The following is a 19592-nucleotide window of genomic DNA, read 5'->3' on the forward strand; positions in this document are numbered from 1 at the left end:
TTACACAGGAGAGTTAGGGTATGTCTACACTAGCTCGGTAGTTCGAGCTAGGTAGGCAAATGAGGGCAACCGGAGTTGCAAATGAAGCCCAAGATATAAATATCCCGGGCGCCGCCATTTTTAAATCCCCCTTAGTCCGAACTCCGTGCCCGCGGCTACACGCAGCACGGAGTAGGTAGTTTGAATTAGGATCTGTAATTCGAACTACCGTTACTCCTTGTGGAAGTGCTGCCCCCGAGCCACTGACTGGAGGTTTTAGGGCCGTGGTCACTGACTGGTCAATCGCGAGGCCTCGACCAGTCGATCGCGAGGCGTCCTCTCTGCCCCACCCCCATTTCCCTCCCATCCCCAAGAAGCCCCACTACCTATCTCAAGTGAAAATGGAGGTAGTGTAGGCTTCCCAGGGATGGACAGAAGTCCGAAGCTTAGCACCACTTCCGGCAATTCCGGAAGTAGTGCTAGCTGCTCTGCCGGGTGTATTGAGGGAGGGAGCATCGGCTCTCTGCACCGCACAGGAGGGGTGAGTCAACCCCGGAGGAGGCAGTCAACCCCAGGGCAGGCATGCGTGGGGTTTCCCTGCGCCGGGGGAGGGTCGGCCCCAGGGCAGGCGTGCGCGCGGGGGGGCAGGCGTGCACCGTGGGGGGGATCCCAGGGCAGGCATGCGCGCGCGAGGCTTCCCTGCGCCAGGTGAGGGGGGTGTCAGCCCCCGGAGCAGGCGCACACGGGGCGTTTTCCTGCGCCGGAGGGGGTCAGCCCCGGGGCAGGCACACGCTGGTTTCCCTCTGGGGGAGGGGAAATCCTGGGAGGAGGCAGATACAGGGGACTCTCTGCCTCCACTGGCACACAACTCCACAGCCACAGAACTCTGTCCCCACGCCCCTGTTCCCAGCTACAGAACTCTGTCCCTATTCCTGTCCCCACTGGCACCCTGTCCCCAGCTGCAGAACCCTGTCCTCTGCCCTCCCAGCACCCTGTTCCCTCTTCCCTGTCCCCAGCCGCAGAACTCTGTTCCCACAAAATGTGTAATTATAAATGCTTCATTTTAGATTTAAATAGCATGAATAAAAAACAGACCATTTATTGCATAACTATAAACACGTGATTTTAATTTTATACATCGCATAATTTAAAAATAAACTGTTTATCAGAGTGTGTAAGTAAGGGCTGGGGATAGCAAATGATGGACAGGAGGAGAATAGAGAGGGCGGGGCTTCAAGAAAGGGGCGGGGCGGTAGATCTTCACCTGTTCGGAGATTTAAAAAGTGATCTTGGGTGTAAAAAGGTTGGAGACCACTGTTTTAGGGCAATATCCCTGAGGCTACGCATGTGCACACCTGCAGCTACATGCTCCTAGGTGGCAGGCATCATGAAAGTGCGTGATCTCCACCCCCCAGTTCCTTTTCTACCCTGGAATAATGCCAGTGAGGAGGCCAAAATTCCTAAGCAGAGGAGAGGAAAGGGAGGGTAGTGGAACACCCATGGGGACACATCTCAAAGAAGGTCAGTTACTGTTCAGGTGAATAACCTCCTCTTTGAGAGAGAGATGTCCCCGTGGATGTTCCACATTAGGGGTACGTCTACACTACATGCCTCTGTCGGCAGAGGCATGTAGTGTAGACACAGCCTAGGTGACTACAAAACTATTCTGGATTAAGTAGGTAGGGACTTTGGCTCTTGCAGAAATGCAGTGGAAAGGACTGCCTTAGCAAATTTCAGGATGGAAAGAGGTCCCTGTGTAAGCGCGTAGTGCTTTGCAAAGGTGTGGTCTAACAACCAGGTAACAGCTGCACAAATGTCTCTTATGGGCAGGGCTTGACAAACGGCGGAGAAAGCCGCTCGCCAGCCCCGCACTGCACATGCGCAAGAGCCGCATTGCGCATGCCGCTGGTAAACGGGGCGTGCGGCTGAAATCTACTCTCCCCGGGCAAGTAGATTCTATAGTTTGTTGAACCCTGCTTATGGGTACTTTACAGAGGAATGCTATTGAGGTAGACATGGCTCTGGGAGAATGTGCCCTTATGTTGTCTGGAGGGACCACTTCTGATTGGGAGTGACAGAGCTTAATATAGTCTGAAATCCAGGCAGAAGTCTTTGTGATGAGAGGGCCTGGCCCTTATTATGGTTTGCTATTGACAGTCTTGGAGACGCTCGAAAAGGTCTAGTTCATTGTAGGTAGAAAGAGCACGCTCTGTACAGGTCAAGGGCGTGTGTTTTTATCTCAGAGGAGTTGGCATGAGGTTTGGGGAAAAAGGTAGGAAGAGGTATTGTCTGAGGCGGAAGGATGAGCATATCTTGGGAAGGAATTGGGGGTGGGTACATAAAGAGCTTGTCTTTAAAAAAAGGTGGTTTATAGGGGATCCACCAATAGGGCTGATATCTCTCCCACCCATCTCACCAAAGCAATGGATAAGTGCAGGAGAGAGGAAGTAGCCATTGATTAGAAGGGTGGCTGGGTTGAAGTGTTCAGTACAAGGTGCAGGTCCCATGGTTGTGTTGGTGGGGTGATATCAGGATAAAGTGCTAGAAGACCCTTTAAAAGCCTCTTAGTGAGTTGATGTGCAAATATCCACGAGTTGTCTATCTTAAGGTAGAAGGTAGTAATAGCAACAAGGTGAACGTTAATGGAACTTATTGCAAGGCCTGCTTATTTAAGGTAGAGAATATAGTCGAGGATGGCAGGTAAGGAGGCTGTTGAGGGTGCTACCTGGTGACGTACACACCACATGATGAATCTTTTCCATTTTTCAAGCTAAGTCTTATGAGTGCTCTGCACCCTACTGTGTAGAAGGACTGTTTGTACTTCTTGTGAGCAAATCAGTTCTAGTTCAGAGAACCATTGAGGAGCCATACCTTCAAGTATAGCGAGTCAAGGTTTGGTTAGGTGGCATGGGGTCCTGAGGGAAGAAGGAGATCATGGCTGTGTGGCAAGTGGATTGGCGTCACTCAGGACACTCTCATTAGAAAGGAAAACCCATGGTTGATGTGGCCATGATGGAGCTATAAAAATGAGGTGTGCTTTGTCTTTCCTTGCCTTATGGACCATCTTGTTCAACAAGAGTATGGGGGGAAAATGCATTCAGGAGGTGCCATGACCAGCTGACGAGGAAGGAGGCTCCCATAGACCCTTTCCTGATGCCTACCCTGGAGCAGAACAGGTGACATTTTCTGTTGGATTGTGTGGCAAATAGGTCTATGGTGTGGTGGCCCCACTGTCGAAAAATACACAACAATATGTGCAGGTTTATTTGCCACTCGTGCTCGGTCAGGTGGGCTCTGCTGAGTCCAGCTGCCATCATGTTTAAGATGCCTGAAAGGTGCACTGCGGTAACATTTATGCCGTTTTTGAGGCAACAGATCCAAAGTGCTATGGCTTCTGTGCAAAGTGCTCAAGATTGGGCCCTGCACAGATGATTTACACAAAACATTGCCGCAACATTGTCTACATACAGTCTGACATGACTGTTGACAATGATGGGAGGAATTTCACACAAGGATGTCTGACTGCCCGCAGTTCTAGGTCATTTATATGTCGGTTCTTGTCGCTGCTGGACCACAGACCCTGGGTCAAGTGATGTTGTGGGTGAGCACTCCATCCTCTAAGGAACATCTGTCATCATGGAGACGGACGGTTCTGATGGATAGAAGGGGAATCCAGAACAAAGGTACTGTGGACTTGTCCACCATTTCAGGGATTTCTTTACCAGTGTTGGGAGGATGAGGGATTTGGATAGTGGGTAGATATTGGGCTTGTAGACCTGTCCCAGTCATCCCTGTAAACATCTCATTTGGAGGCAAGCCTTGTGGACAACAGAAATTGCACCCCACCACATGCCCCAGGAGCTGAAGGCAATTATGTGCTGTTGCTCAGGGACTGGACAGTAAGGTATTTGCCAAGGCCATAATTTTTGGAAACAGTCCACAGGAAGGGATGCAGTTGCCCTTGTCAAGTCGAGACATACTCCTATAAATTGAATCTTTTGTGTGGGAGAAGTGGGCCCTACAATTGACAGGCACTATTTCTGGTGTTTATATCTACATCTCTTGGTTTCTGTTATTTTGACTCCAATTCATCTTAAATAACAGGAAATCCTTTGTTCTGCATCTCCCGCTATAGGGGTTACATTTAGTTAAATCAACTAGTCGATGGAATTTCCATTGACTAGCTAGTCAGTCAATAAGCAGAGGAGCCAAAGCAGGGTTAGCTCCCGGTCCCACTGCAGAGAGGGTGTTGGGGAGAACTGCTTTTAAGTTGGCTCCCTCCAGCACCAACTCCTGCTCCCCTCTCTTGCAGCGGAGGGGAGGGGGAAGTGAGTAGTCGAGGGACTACTCCAGGAGTGGCCAACCCATTTAACAAAGACAGCCAAATCAGTGGCAGAAAAAAATGCAGAATTGTCAAGCAAAAAAAAAAAAGCCCCCCAGACCAGAATTGTCGAGCGGAGAGCCAACGGGGGTCGTTGGGGGGGCGCAGAAGCAGCTTCAGAAGCCGCATTTTTGGGGAGCAAGAGCCGCATGCGGCTCACAAGCCTCGGGCTGGCCACGGCTGGACTAGTGGGAACCTACATGGGAACCTTTTGTGTTGGCCGGCAGCCAGTGCACTCCAGCCTCACTCCCAAGGAGCCCCCTGCCACTCCGTGCTACTGCCTCTATATCAAAGGCAGCAGTGCAGGATGCCAGACAGGAACTGGTGTACAAGGGGAGCCAATTTAAAAACCAGCTCTGCTCATGGACTGGCTGCCTCTAGCTCAGTGCTGCTGCCTCTGATAAAGAAACAGCAGCACAGGATGGCAGCAGCCCCTGTCTAGGGGGGGATCTGAGCTCCCGGACCCAGCACAAGCCAGAACTGAGCCGGGTTGCATGTCCGTCTGGCTCCTAATACACTTTAAATGCAGAGCCATAGCAGAGATAGGTCTTAGTCCTGCCACAAGCCAGAATTGAGCCAGGCTGCTGGCCAGCCTGCTAAAAAATTAATAGAGGGGTTGAGGAATGTGTGTAGTCTATAGCATTAACCTATAAGCAGAACCCCAGAACCTGGATGGCTGGAACCAGAATGGAACAGGGAGAGGTGTAACTGCAGCCCTAAAGCATAGGTAATTCCATGATCATTTCCAAGGACAGGCAGTCCCCGGGTTACGTACAAGATAAGAACAAACCTACAGTCCCTAAGTTGAATCTGTATGTAAGTCGGAACTGGCATCCAGATTCAGCCGCTGCTGAAACTCACCAGCGGCTGACTACAGGAAGCCCGAGGCAGAGTTGCTCTGCCCCGGGCTTCCTGGAATCAGCCGCTGATCAGTTTCAACAGGCTGAATCTGGATGCCAGTTCTTACATAGAGATTCAACTTAAGAACCTCAGGTGTCCCCAACTCAGCTGCTGCTGAAACTGATGAGCCGCTGATTCCAGGAAGCCCGGGGCAGAGCAACTTTGCCTCGGGCTTCCTGTAGTCAGCGCTGGTCAGTTTCAGCAGAAGCTGACTTGGGGACACCTGGGGCAGAGCAGCTGGGGTGCTGCTGAGTTGGTCCAGTAGCGCCGCTCCTCGGCGCTACTGGACCAACCCAGCAGCACCCCAGCTGCTCTGCCCCAGGCGTCCTGATTCAGCCGCTGCTGAAACTGACCAGCAGTGGCTGAATCAGGACGCCTGGGGCAGAGCAGCTGGGGTGCTGCCGGGTTGGTCCAGTAGCACCCAGAGCGGTGATGCGGGACCAACCGGCAGCGCCCCAAGCTGCTCTACCACAGGCATCCGGAGAAAAGCCTGATCTGCTGGGGGGAGGGGCACACTAGCTGCGCCCCCCCCCCCACCAGCAGACCAGGGTGACACGGGCGGCAGACGAGACGCACCGCGGTCCCGCCGCCCGGGTCCTCTGTGGCTTTGCTCCGTGTCTCCCTGGTCTGCTGGTCTCCAGGGAGACGCGGAGCAACGCCGCGGAGCATGGGGGCAGCGGGACAGCCCAGACGCGCCACGGCTGTCCCGCTGCCCGCATGCTCCGCGGCTTTGCTCCCCGTCTCCCTCGTCTGCTGGAGACCAGCAGACCAGGGAGACAGGGAGCAAAGCCTCGGAGGACGCCAGCAGCGGGACAGCCGTGGCGCGTCTGGGCTGTCCCGCTGCCCACATGCTCTGCGGCTTTGCTCCCCGTCTCCCTCGTCTGCTGGAGACCAGCAGACCAGGGAGACAGGGAGCAAAGCCTCGGAGGACGCCAGCAGCGGGACAGCCGCGGCGCGTCTGGGCTGTCCCGCTGCCCGCGTGCTCCGCAGCTTTGCTCCCCGTCTCCCAGGGAGACGCGGAGCAGCTTTTCTCGCCCCGGAGGACGCGGGCGGCGGGACCACGGCGCATCTGGGCGTCCCGCCGCTCTTGTCCTCCAGGGCGAGAAAAACCCCGTTCGTAACTGCGGATCCGACATAGGTTGGATCCGCGTAACTCGGGGACTGCCTGTACTGTACAATTTTATCTGCCATGTATTCCCAAATATTTTAAGAATAAAGTTGCAATCTAATTAAAAAACACACTGTGTCCCTGTCCTCCTATCAACCACACCTTTAAAAATAGCCAAATATTCTGATGTTTCAGAACTATGCTCCATCCTCTCTCCTTCTTACATCACATGATTTCAAGTGTAGTAGTATTCTAAAATCTTCTAACTCACTGAAAGCATGTTTATTATAATTACTTTCAGTAGCAATAAACAATAATGTAGAAATATTGATTTGGAAGATCACAACACTTAAGCAAGCCATCTAATATTTATTATTCTACCACACACTGTGTTTAAAGCTAATTCAACCACAGAATTTTTTTCCTGTTGCATTTACAGAATCTAACTAATTTGAGCTGATGGGAATAATATTTCAAAACTACACAGACATTTCTGGCACTAAGCCATACTGGGAGCAAATCAGGTCTAAAGTGTACTGTAAATCTTTATTAATTTCATATAACAGAATAAGTGTCAGTTTTCCCAACAAGCTTTAAAAGGTGTACAATCAATCAATATTCAAATGAAAATATTTCAACCTTTTTAGTTTTTATATAATCTTTAAAATTCAGTGAAGAATTAACTTGAAGGGACTGGTAGTGGGTTATAACACCAAGGCATCATGGCTTTACTAATGAGAGTTGCAGAGTCAATACAACTACTCTTTAAAGTCAACAGGATTTAGCTCATAAAACTTTTCATTATCTTAAGCATCTGCTTTGATAAAGGTCAGAGGTAATCTTGAGAGGCTGCCATTTATGACCTTATGATGCTTTGTATTAAGGAAGCTACTGACCACAGTCCAGAGCCAAACAAACAAGCAATGACATCACTGAAAGCCTCAGAGGACTCCAAGCTGGTAGGACTGAACTATCCTCACCATAAGGTTCAGGACTAGAAGAAGAATTATGTATTGCACCTGCGTATGATTTAACTATTGGAAAGAGGACAGAGACCCATACATCACATCACTAGCACTTTAAAATCATGTAGAAAAAAACAAACATGATTAGATTACAAACAGCTTTCTCTTAGAGTGTAAGTAATAATTGAATCCATTTTAAACAGTATACTGAGAAATATTAATTTGCATTGTTGTAACCTTCAAACTTTCAACCAGGTTTGAAGAGCCACTATAAAGACACAGGTAGAAACAGTCCTGAGTCCAAGAAACTGATTGTGTCATAAAAGTCATAATTCTTTTGGAACTCTTAAAACTCAAAAATGGCCAATAACTTCTATAAACCTTTTATAAGAAAAAACACATATCTGTAATAGCGATGTAAAGTGTTAAACGGTTACCCGGTAAGCATCACCCTTGCAGGTGATGCTTACCAAGTAAGTGGTTAACTAGCAGCCCAACCTAGGCAGGGCCCCCAAACTTGGCTTAATGTCTAACTGGTAAACTTTTTAAATTGGATTTTACATCACTACTCTGAAATGCTAAGACCTAATTTCTGAACCTGTTAAAAAGTACAAATGCAAGAACTACCAAACTTCTAACAGCCTATGTAAACAACATTACAGACCTAAACACTATTCTTAATATTTAAGTATATACAGCATGTGTGTAAATGGTAGCTTCTCAAAAACTAAACCAAGGAGGGGAGAAAAATGTTGTAGTTAGACACACATACGGGCTGTGTCTACACTGGCACGATCTTGCACCAAAGCGGCCGCTTTTGCGCAAAAACATGCTGCCTGTCTACACTGGCGGGGAGTTGTGGCACAAGAACACTGATGTTCTAATGTGTGAAATCAGTGCTTCTTGCGCAAGAACTATGATGCTGCCACTCAGGAATAAGCCCTCTTGCACAACTGTTCTTGCGCAAAAGGCTAGTGTAGACAGGCAACATGAATTTCTTGTGCAAGAAAGCCTGATGGCTAAAATGTTCAAAATATATGGTTTGGCCCTAAACATTAGTCTAGCCTGATTTGTGGTTACCCAATCCAACGGTGACTAGATACGTAACACCAGGCCGAATCTGGCTTCTGGGAGGGGGACACCTTGCTTTAGGCCTTGGGGTTAGTCATTGCCACTAGCCTTAACTCACACAACAATTGCTTACCTCAGTTCCCCAGGTAACACTGTGCTGGGTATTAGGCATGTTAAAATGCAGTTATTTTACTACTTGATTAGTCTATAGAGGAAAGCAGCTGGCTCAGTCCTGGCTCACTCTGGGACCAAACCCTACTGCAGCTCTGCAATTTAAAACACAGTAGGAGCCGCACATCCTGCCCCCAGCTCCTGCTGGCTTTTAAACGCAGACCTGCAATGGGGTTTGGTCCCAGTGCAAGCCAGGACTAAGCCAGGCTGCCTGCCCAGCCAGCAGCAGCCCGTCTTTGGGGACCCCCCACAAACATAGGCTGCTACCAGAGCAGCCTCCCTTGCCAGACCCTCCTCCCTGCGCTGCTGCCTGTGCAGCAGCAGGGGGTGGGAGGAGGCAGCACTGCAGAGATGGTGCTGGAGGGAGGGACCAGCTTTTAAGTCGTTTACGCCCAGTACCGGCTCCTGCTTCCTGCCCCCCTTTGCTGCCTCTGATATAGACACAGCAAGGAGAGGGGGAAAATGCAAATAGTCTACTTGACTACCCACTTACATCCCTACTAGGTATATAATATTTCTTCCTTAAATAAGGTTTCTCCTTTTTTTTTTTTAAAGTTTGAGTGGTAAATATCTTTCTTTGGATTAGTTATTCTTGTATAAGTTCTCTGAACTTATAAATGCAGTTATTTCTAGCCTAACATTGTGTACAGCAATTTTATCTAACTGAAACACCAGGACACATTTAATCCCACATTTAAAAAAAATAACACATCCTATCTAGCCTATTAGATGACTGATTGTATGTATAGTGCATGGACAGATTCTGCACAATCTTTCATTTAAAAACAGAAAATAATCAAACCCTTAGCTGCAAAAGTAACTCCCCACTAAGCTAAATCCTAAGGCCTAACCATAATTCTGAGTCTGCAGACTAGAGGCCATGTTTATACTAATAAGCCCATAGTGGTACAGCTGTACCAATACAGTTGTGCAGCTATAAGGCTATCTATGTCTACACCGCAAACCTAGCAACAGCACAGTTCCGCTGCTACAGCACTGCTGCTGTAACGCACAATGTCTACATCTACACTAGCAGCTTCTTGCGCAAGAACTCTTTTGTGGAAGAGTTCTTGTGCAAAAACTCTTCCACAAGAGAGTGTCTACACTGGCATGTGCTTTTGTGCAAGAGCATCCATGCCAGTGTAGATGCTCTCTTGCGCAAGAAAGCTCTGATGGCCATTTTAACCATAGGACTTTCTTGCTCAAGAAATTCATGTTGCCTGTCTACACTGGCCTCTTGCGTAAGAACAGTTGCGCAAAAGGGCTTATTCCTGAGCGGGAGCATCAGAGTTCTGGCACAAGAAGCCCTGATTTTATACATTAGAACGTCAGTTTACTTGCGCAAGAACACACGGCCAGTGTAGACTGGCAGCAAGTTTTTGCGTAAGACCGGCTGCTTTTGCGCAAGATCGTGACAGTGTAGACACAGCCACAGTGTAGCCATTCCTTGTTAGCAGGAGAAAGCTCTTACCTACAAAATAAAACCACTCCAACAAGGGGCAGTAGCTTTGTTGTCAGGAGAACATCTACTGCCAACAAAGCCCTGTCCACACAAGTGTTGTTAATGAAGGGAGGCTGTTTTTTCACACCTTTGACCAACAAAAGTTTGACCAACAAAAGTGCACTGCAGGCATATCCTAAGAGTGCTCATGTTCTAAGAGTGCTGACAGAAAAAAGTTTCCTACCAAAATAATGTTGGGCACACAAACACTTATGCTGGCAAAACTTACATCACACAGAGGAGTGGGTTTTTCACACCCATAAGTGCTTGTCTAGACATGACCTAAAACTATAACTCAGAAATATGAACTCTCCAGTCTCCCACTTATGTCAGTAGGGGGGGTCTTGGCTGAGTGTGGCAGAAGGGCTGGCAGCTGGGAACCCTGCTGAGCTGCGAGCATGGCAGGACTGGAGTCCCACTAGCATAGCCGGGGCTGGGGCCTCAGCATCTACAGCAGCCCCGTTAGTGCAGCTAGAGCTTTCACAGCCATGGCAGCTCCAGTAACAGGGCCGGGACCAGGGTCATGGCAGCCTAAGCTATCAGGGCTGCAGCAACCCAGAAGGGGACAGGGGGGAAGGCAGCTGGGGCCAACAATAGGGAGGGTTGGTAGAAGGGGACCTTTCCCTAGCCCAGCAAATTCCCTCATTTGGGACTGGTCAAGTGCCGAGGGTGCTGGACCAGTGAGGGCCAACCTGTAATTCAATCTCTCTGCTCTGTTAAATAAACATTCTTTATCTAGAGAAGTATCTACACACAGGCTATGTCTACACTGCGCGTTGTTGCACAAGATATGCAAATGAGCTTCAGTGATGAATATCGCCATACCTCATTTGCATACCCAATGACCTGCCATTTTTGCAGAAGGGGCTTTTGCGCAAGAAGAAGCTGTTTACAATGCTCCTTGCGCAAAAAAAACCTTCTTGCGAGGACCCGTTCTCCCGGAAAATAAGCGGCAGAACAGCTCCTGGCAAGAAGGGTTTCTTGCGCAAGAAGGCACAGTGTAGACAGCTTCTTCTTGGGCCAAAGCCCCTTCTGCAAAAATGGTGGCTCATTAGGAATGGAAATGAGGCATGCCGATATTCATTGCCACACCTCATTTGCATATCTTGTGCAACAATGCGCAGTGTAAATGTAGCCAGTGTATATGAACCAGAGCAGTGATGAGAAGTGGAAATTGTAAGCTGGGAATATATTTTTCTTGTAAACAGCAAATCTCTAAACACTGCACATATTCAGTCTATGGGGCACTGAACAGAGATGCTTGAAAGGCTTCAGGGTTGAAGTGTATCAATTGCAAGACTGCTGAGCAAACGCTGGCAGGACCTGTAAGCACTTGAATCGGCTGGGGCCAGTGGAGTTGGAGTGGAATACTAAAGGCAAGTAGAAGCAAGGTACTTCACAGCCCTGAGAAGTATCAAACTTTGCATATGTCTTTACTTAATTGCAGTTTACTGATAAAGACCAAAACTTCAATTTTTCACTATTACAGTACAATCTCCTTCACTCAATCTAATCGGGGCCAGGGTCAGATCACATTATCAAAAACTCAGTTAATCTGGAAAACAGGAAAGTGTGAGGCTGCAGCACCATCTAGCCGCCACAGGCAAAGCTACTTTTGGACTTGAGTGTTTGGCTAATATAGATGGGCAGATAATGGAGGGTCAAATAAATAGGCTTCTACTGTTGAATTTCAATCCTATGCTCACAAGGGTTTACAATAACCCCTTCCCCCAAGATTAGCGTCATCTGCCATTTTGTAATCATTTTCTCCATTACATTATGAACTTGAATAAAAATATTGACTAATACCAGACCTAGCAAAACTCCCTCCATGAATTCTCTAGATGTACCCTTCCAATGTGACTGCAAGCTATTGATAACTACTGAAGAGTACAGTTTTTCTACCAGTTATCCACCTACTTTGTGCTGGGTGTAATTTCATTTAGGTCAAATTTCCTTAATTTTTTTTATGAGAAAGTTATCTGGATTATATCAAAAGCACATCTACACTAGGATGTTAACACACTACTACACAAAACAAGTTATATTTTAACATTTTAATTTGTTGAAACAAGCCTTAATCTTGCATCTGAGGGTCATCTTGACCAGTTAAAAACACTTTGCCTTGTCTAAACTAAAATGTTAATACATTCAATACACAGAGTAAACACACATTCTCCCCCCCCCCCCGCAATATAGCCTAATATGGGCTACACTGGTCTGGCTAAAACTCAGCTCATCACTAGGCTTTTAGCTCAATCACAGTAGGGCTACGTCTACACTGGCAGCTTCTTGCGGAAGAACGGCTGTTCTTCCAGAAGTAAATTTACAATATAGCATTGTAAAACAGGGCTTCTTCCCGAAGAGTTATTCCTCTCCCCACAAGGAATAAGCCCTCTTGTGCAAGAGTTCTTCCAGAAGAGGCCAGTGTAGACAGGCAACATCAATTTCTTGCGCAAGAAGCCCCTCTGGTTAAAATGGCCATCAGAGCTTTCTTGCGGAAAAGAAAGTCTACACTGCCACGAATGCTCTTGCGCAAAAGCACATGCCAGTGTAGACACTCTCTTGTGGAAGAGTTTTTGCACAAGAACTCTTACACAAAAAAGTTCTTGCGCAAGAAGCTTCCAGTGTAGACATAGCCTAGGTGCTTTTGTATATAAACGTTGCTCTCCACAGAAACCTTTAGTAAAAGATGAACGATTTATACAAATAAAGAAACCAGAATACACTGTACACTAAACCCTAGTCAGTATGGTGTTCTAATATTTATACATTGATAAGGGCCTGCAAGGTCAAAGCAGCACAGGCAGTCTTTAATCTTGTTTGTATGGCACCAAACTTACTGATGACTCTTAGAATTACACAGTTGTATGCAGCATAGTTGTAGCCATGTCTGTCCCAGAATATTAGAAAGACCGAGTAAAGTAGTATCTTTTACTGGACCAACATCAGTTGGAGAGAGAGAGCGAGAGAGAGACGTGAGGGAAAAAAAAAACGGGGAGCTTCAACACTCCTCCATCTCCCCAACAGAAGTCGGTTTGATAAAAGCCATTACCTCACCCGCCTTGTCTTGCCACTACGAGACCGATTACGCATCTTGCATTTTATTTCTGAGACGCCCGGGGGCAGGATTCTCATCTTCAACTTCTCCTGACTGGAACCCAGGGCTACACTTTATTTATTTGAGGTTAACAACGGTGTTGTCCCCCCCCCCCCAAACAAACATCTCCAGCTAGAGCTCAGCAGGACTAGGCGAGAGTCGGGAGGAGACTGGTCGTGCCGGGGGGGGGGGGGGGTGCAGCTGCCCCTCCTCTAGCGCTGAGCCCAGGGGGCATTGCCGAGCGCTGCGGCTGTCCCAACAAGCCGAGTTACCTCCTATGCCCCCTCCCCCCCCGCCGGGGTCGCGACAGGACAAGCCCTTAAGGACACCCCCGCGCGCCCCCCCCCCCCAACCGCCACCCCTCCCCGCGCCCCGGCAGGTGCGGCTCCGCCCCTCTCCCCCGCCCCAGGCCGGCCCGCGCAGGAGGCCGGGCGCGGCGAGTACCTGCGGGGTCTCCTCCGTGAAGAAGACCTTGTCCCCCCGCCTGACGCACACGGGCTCCTCGCCCAGCCCGGGCAGCCCCTGCCTGCGCCGCCGCCCCCGCCGCCGCTGGGCCAGGGGGCAGCCGCTCGCGCCGCCGCCGCAGCGGCTGAAGACCAAGGCGCAGCGCGCGCGGTGCAGGCGGCGCACAGTGCGGCGGATGAGCGCGGCCCAGCCAGCCCCCCAGCGCGCCCACAGGTACAGGTAGCACAGAGTGATCAGCATGGCCCGGCCGGCCGCCCCACCCCCACCGCAGGGAGGGAGGGAGGCACTAGGGGGGAAAGGGCGTGGCGGGGGGATTTCCCCCCCCCCCCGGAGTCTGCTCTTCTCCGATTGGCTGCTCGGCCCCGCCCACCATCGGCAAAGAGAAAGGAGCTCGCCAGTTGGCCAATCTAACTGCGATGCTAGTTGGAGGCCCCCTAGAAATCGGCTGCTGATTGGTTGTTGCTGTCACGCCCACTTCCCTTCAGCCTGTTGCGCAGGGAACTGCAGCGCAGCTGCTTCTGCCGGCTCGCGGCGCACACTTGGGCCCGCGCTGGGAGAGCCCCGCCCCCCTCACACAGCGCCTTGGCACAGCGCCAGCCACCTGCGGGGGGGTGAGCAGAGCTGTTCTCAAGCCGCGCTGGTGTAAAACAGATTGGAGCTACTGGGTCAGCGCCCCTGTAGGCCTCTCCTAGCGGAAAGAGAAAAGCGACCAACAAAATGCACAGAGAAATTGCGGGTATCATATACCCAAGGGAACCTTTAAGGGGGGAAAAAAATGTAATACTAGCCATTCATTTGACGGGCTAGGAGAATGAATTGAAGAAAGGGGCTCTCTACTTATTCTAAAACGAAAGACAGGACAATGCAGCACTTTAAAGACTAACAGGATGGTTTATTAGGGGATAAGTTTGCCTGGGCTGGCCCAGGAAAGCGCATCCCCTAATAAACCATCCTGTTAATCTTTAAAGTGCTGCATTGTCCTGTCTTTTGTTTCAGCAAGAGCAGACTAATATTGCTACATCTCTGTTACTATACTACTTATTCTAATATGACCATTTGATATATTACAAAAACAAAAGGAAGCAAACGCCAGGATAAACGTGATTAGAAGACCAATAAGTAGCCTTGCTATTGCGAGAAAAACAACATTCCTTTTTTTAAAAAGCTATTATTTTAAAGGCAACTACGAAAAAGCTTGACTAAGATTTAGGTTCTACAAAAGCCCATGCATTAACTTTTGATTACCAAGTATTGCATTTTAAGAACTGATTTCTCAAGCAGACCCATAGGAATAGACCACTCTACCTGGTATGTAACCCTGCTGGCTTCCATGGAGCTTTGTGAGAATTCAGGGGTTTGTCCACATGGAGTTTATTGCAGGACTAAAAGTTTAAGCTCTATTCCTGTGAATACTTGGCTCTAAAAAGGAGCAGCTGAGAGACTCCCCTTCCAATCCAAGGTCTGCACTCTGTTAAACCATCTTACACTTTCCTTCAGCTTTACACCCTCTCCTCCAAGTTTTTTTCTTTCCCTGTCTTTCTAACATCCTAGAAGAAATAGCAAGTTTTCTGACTAAAGCCTTTTTCTGCTGCCAACTTCCTGGCTTTATACTAGCCCAGTTGGTTCCTTCTCAGCTGGGCTCCATCAACAATCCAGGGTTACTTAAAACACAGCTGAGGGGAAATGGGTGGCTTAGCTGGTTAACTGGCCCCCTCTCATCCTCATTAACCCTCCCTAGACCAGTGTGGGGGCAAATTCCCACCACAACAACCCAAGTGATGTTGATGCTAAAATGAGGCTACAAACCTGTAGAGGAAAATAGTTATGTGCAGGTTGCTCATAAGCATAATTGAAAAGGACAATACTCAGTTCTACTGCTTACTTGACATTATGTCAGTAATGGCATAACTTGTGCTTGAATTAAAATGTCAAGTGATAGGGTGCTTCCCTTTCCACAAATTATAGCATATATTGGCTTGATATTTCTGTTTGGGTACTTATCAGGCTCTTATTGCTATAGTATCCAAGCATTGTAATCACTGATGTATTTTGTTCTCACAGGCATTTAGCAGGTACTATCCTTCTTTTATAGAAGCAACAGAGTGGGCAATTAAATGACTTGTTTCAGGCACCAAAAAAGATCTTTAGCACTGGCAGCGTCAAGAATTGAAACCATATCTCCAAAACACCACCCTATTGCCTTTTCTTGATATGGTGCTCCTCCACTCCTATTTTTTATTCCATTCTCCTCAACTCTAGCTGTGATATATGCAGCAAGTATATCAAGTGATTCACCATTAATGGTTTCTTACTACTAGTTTGCTCCTTCTATAGCAAATAAACAGAAAACTTTTCTGTTAAAAGCATTTCTGGAAAATCATGCCAGTGTAGACGTAGCCAAGGAGCATCTCCCAGATGCTCCTTTTCAGTCCCTTCACCACTAGAACCAGGGAGACTGGAGAAGACCCTAGCATATGGATCACTGCAGCTACCTGGATAACATTATAACTATAAAAATAGCATTTTATATTTACCATAAACACTAACACACCTCCAGGAAGTGGATTCTGTTTTACAAACACTCCTTCTCCCAGGCAAGTGAGAAAGAGATAAAGGAATTACTTGACCTCTGCTTTGCTCATATACAACAGTTTGTCTGAATATGGGGAACTGAATGACTCAGCACACTGGTGATAGATTACAGAGTCTCAGCTTTACATGAGTGCATCACAGATGTAAATAAAACAGTAGTCATGCATATTATACACATAAGCAAAATTTAGAATAGAAGACTAAATTCTGTTCTCTAAGTCAGTTTTAACATCTTATTTGCAGTTAGTGGTGTTATATAGCAGTTTTTACACTCAAATACAATAGAATAATGTATTCTTTATTTTATATCTAAAATACTTACCTAGTATGGAATTTCACACAATACTCAAAAAGACGGAATCTTATCTTGGCTTGCTAAAAATGGATACAACAATGACCCTTAGCCCTATCCCAGTATGCATCATTATTTCTTAAAGGAATAGCAACACCATCAGCATAGATTTTACATCTACTATACATCAAAATGTAATATTCTTTTTAGACCAACCACTAGAGGGCAAAACATTCTTTTTAGACCAACCACTAGAGGGCAAAATAAGCCTGATTTCACACAGCTAAAAGTTGCAATACATATAAGTTAGTTTGCTGAATGAAAGTCCAGGATAGCCGTTGTGGGAAGGTAGTATGGATGAGAAAAAGCTGTGTGACCCCAAATTTGCCTGTGCATGTGATATAAATATGCTCCTGTAGCTGCAGGTAAAGCAGCAGGGAGGTTCCTAAAAAGCAATCTTCATTCCTGTTGTCGATTCTAATATACTAGTCACTACAGGAGTAGTTCGTGTGTACAGGAATACAGTTCCAGGCTGCCAGGCATCATCCCACTAGCTCAGGTTGCCCTGGTCTGCTGTCTGTGGTAAGATGAAGGCCCAAAACATAAGTCAATGCAACACAGGACTGGTGTGAGGCCTAGCTAACAATGGACAAAACATGGCTAACATAAAGCAATGCTAAGTGGTGAGCAAGACGCAGTGTAACAATATGGTTTTTCTGTAACAATATTGGAAGGCCTGTAGCCAAAGCCTTCTTCTGCAGCCAGAGTGGAGAGCAGCAGCCATTAGATGTAAGGCCCGGAGTCACATACTCACATTCCATCTAAATTGCATTAAAATAGTGTCACATCAGACTATGAGAAGGGGATTTTGTCCTAATAGCCCCCCACTGTCAACAGCTAAAGTAACAGATCTCAAGGTGGGTAAAGAAAACTTAAGTAACACCATTCTGTCTGGCTAGAAACTGCTTATCAATAGTTGTGGTTGTGGAATTCTCATTCTATGATTATGGTCATCATACTTTCCTATTGTTTGACTGTGTGATCTCTGTCTGGTTTGTAGCTGTTTCTGTCTGCTGTATAATTAATTTTGCTAGGTGTAAATCAATTAAGGTGGTGGGGTATGATTGGTTAGTAAAATTATACTAAAATAATTGGGTAAGGCAGCATTTCCCAAACTATGGGCCGCAGCCCGGTACTGGGCCATGGGAAAAAAATACCAGGTCTCAGCGTGGCTGTCGGGAGGGGAGCAGGGCGGGGCGGGGTAGGAGGAGGTGTGTGTGTAGGGGGAAACCGGCTGCCAGGAAGCAGGGTTGGGGGCAGCAGGGCTGTTGGGCAGAGATGGGAGAGGGTGTACGGGTGGCTGGCGGAAACAGGGTTGGGGGTAGCGGGGCTGTCCAGCAGAGATCGGGGCAGGCGGCCAAGTGGCGGAAGCAGGGCTGGACGGAGGGTGGGTGGGGCTGGCCGGGGGAGATCAGGAGGAGGAAGAGGACTGGAGATCCAGCCTCTGGAAGCAGGGCTGGCTGGGGGCAGTGGGCTGGCTGGGGAGGGGCAAGGGGAAGGTGGGCTGGACAGAGGAGATCGTCAGGAAGAGGACAAGCGAACCAGCTGCCAGAAGCAGGGCTGGCCGGGGGCAGCGGGGCTGGCCAGGGGAGATTGGGAGGAGAAGCGGGGGAGGGGGGGAGCAAATCGGCTAGTGGGAAGCAGGACTGACCCAGGCACATACAGACCCGGGCACACGAGTGAGTCTGGCCCTGGGGATTCCATTTTGCCCCCCGCTCTCTCCATACCCTCCCTCAAGTAGTTGTGAACTGCCTGGCTGGTAGACACACTCACGCAGCATGAGCACATCTACCAACCAGGCGGTTCGCAGCTATGGACTGATGAACCTAATAATAATAAAACTTACCTAATTAGAAAATACTGGACATTTTATCTGTCTGGTATTTTCTCAATTTGTTTCCCGGACAGAACCCTCAAATACCAGACTGTCCGGTACAAAACTGGACACCTGGCAACCCTACCACTCCTTGCACCCTCCCTCCTAGCCAGCTACCCTACCCCCAATCTGCTCCTGCTCCTGCCTCCTGGAGTGGCGCTGGGTTCCCCAAGCCTTGGCCCACGCTGGGCAGAGGATGCAACCGGGTGAAACATTGAAAAGTTATTAATTTTTAATTTTTTTATATGCGGTCATATTTTTGGGCTGCAAAAAACAGTACTGAAAAAAAAACAGGTTCCAACTAAAGTAAAAAGTTTGGGAAACCCTGGTCTAGCCAGCTTTCTATCCATCTTACAGTCCATTTATCCAATTCATATTCCCTTAACTTGCTGGCAAGAATATTGCAGGTGACCGTATCAAAAGCTTTACTAAAGCTGGCACTGGGGGCTTTGGGAGGACCAGAAACAACTTATTTGAATATTCATCATTTGCTTAATGAATATGCAAATATGCAAATGAATGTTACCAGTCCTCCAAAAGCTCGTGAATGGATTTACTGGTCCCTGTGTCAAAAAGTTTGGGAATCCCTGGGTTAAGGTATAGCTAAGCAGGACTCAGGTTTCATTATATAAACTAGGGTCCAAAAAGTAATAGAAGCAGAAGGAAACCAGCTAGAAGAAGACCAGAATAGGAAAACAAGAATAGAAAGGAACACCAAGAAGAAGGGGAAGACCTGGAAGAACTACTCACCTCCAAGAGACAGCCTAAAACCAGAGCTACCAGGATTCTCCGGCACAACCGTGACGTGCAGCAGCTAAGATCCAGAGAGACTGATCTCGCCTGGCCAACAGGGGAAGTCTGCCTGTCTTTATCAGGATTGGTGACCTTGACATTGTGTGCTTAGCATGTGCATTCTGCTTGTTTGGGAATTGTCAATAAATAGAGAATAAGAATATTACTGTGTGAGGCTCTTTCAGTGGCTAAAGATCCTGCCAACTCGCAGGAAATTACGCCCTGAGCCCTAGGAATTGGGTAAAGGTGGGTGTGTAAATTAACAGGGTTTCACCTTGAGCCCTAGGAACTGGGTAAAGGTGTGTGTCTCTACAGTGTGGAAGGGATAGAGAAATTTGT

At 48.0% G+C, this 19592-nt stretch overlaps 1 protein-coding gene across 7 annotated transcripts in view; it reads right to left on the reverse strand.

Annotated features, from left to right (window-relative positions):
• Positions 1 to 19330, reverse strand: part of HLCS (holocarboxylase synthetase) — a 209824-nt gene extending 190494 nt beyond the window's left edge. For 2 of the 7 annotated variants that reach the window (XM_075911746.1, XM_075911751.1), the window contains exon 1: positions 13621 to 13915. In XM_075911746.1, the coding sequence (XP_075767861.1) occupies positions 13621 to 13881 (261 nt within the window). In that variant the 5' untranslated portion in view covers positions 13882 to 13915. Of the gene's footprint in view, positions 1 to 13620; positions 13916 to 14946; positions 15133 to 16555; positions 16650 to 19211 lie in introns of those variants that run through there. The other 5 variants (XM_075911737.1, XM_006125992.4, XM_006125991.4 and 2 more) reach the window with 5 other exon arrangements.
• Between the last annotated feature and the right edge of the window lie 262 nt (positions 19331 to 19592).

The sequence above is a fragment of the Pelodiscus sinensis genome, chromosome 1, assembly GCF_049634645.1.
Source record: "Pelodiscus sinensis isolate JC-2024 chromosome 1, ASM4963464v1, whole genome shotgun sequence".
Lineage (NCBI taxonomy): Eukaryota > Metazoa > Chordata > Testudines > Trionychidae > Pelodiscus > Pelodiscus sinensis.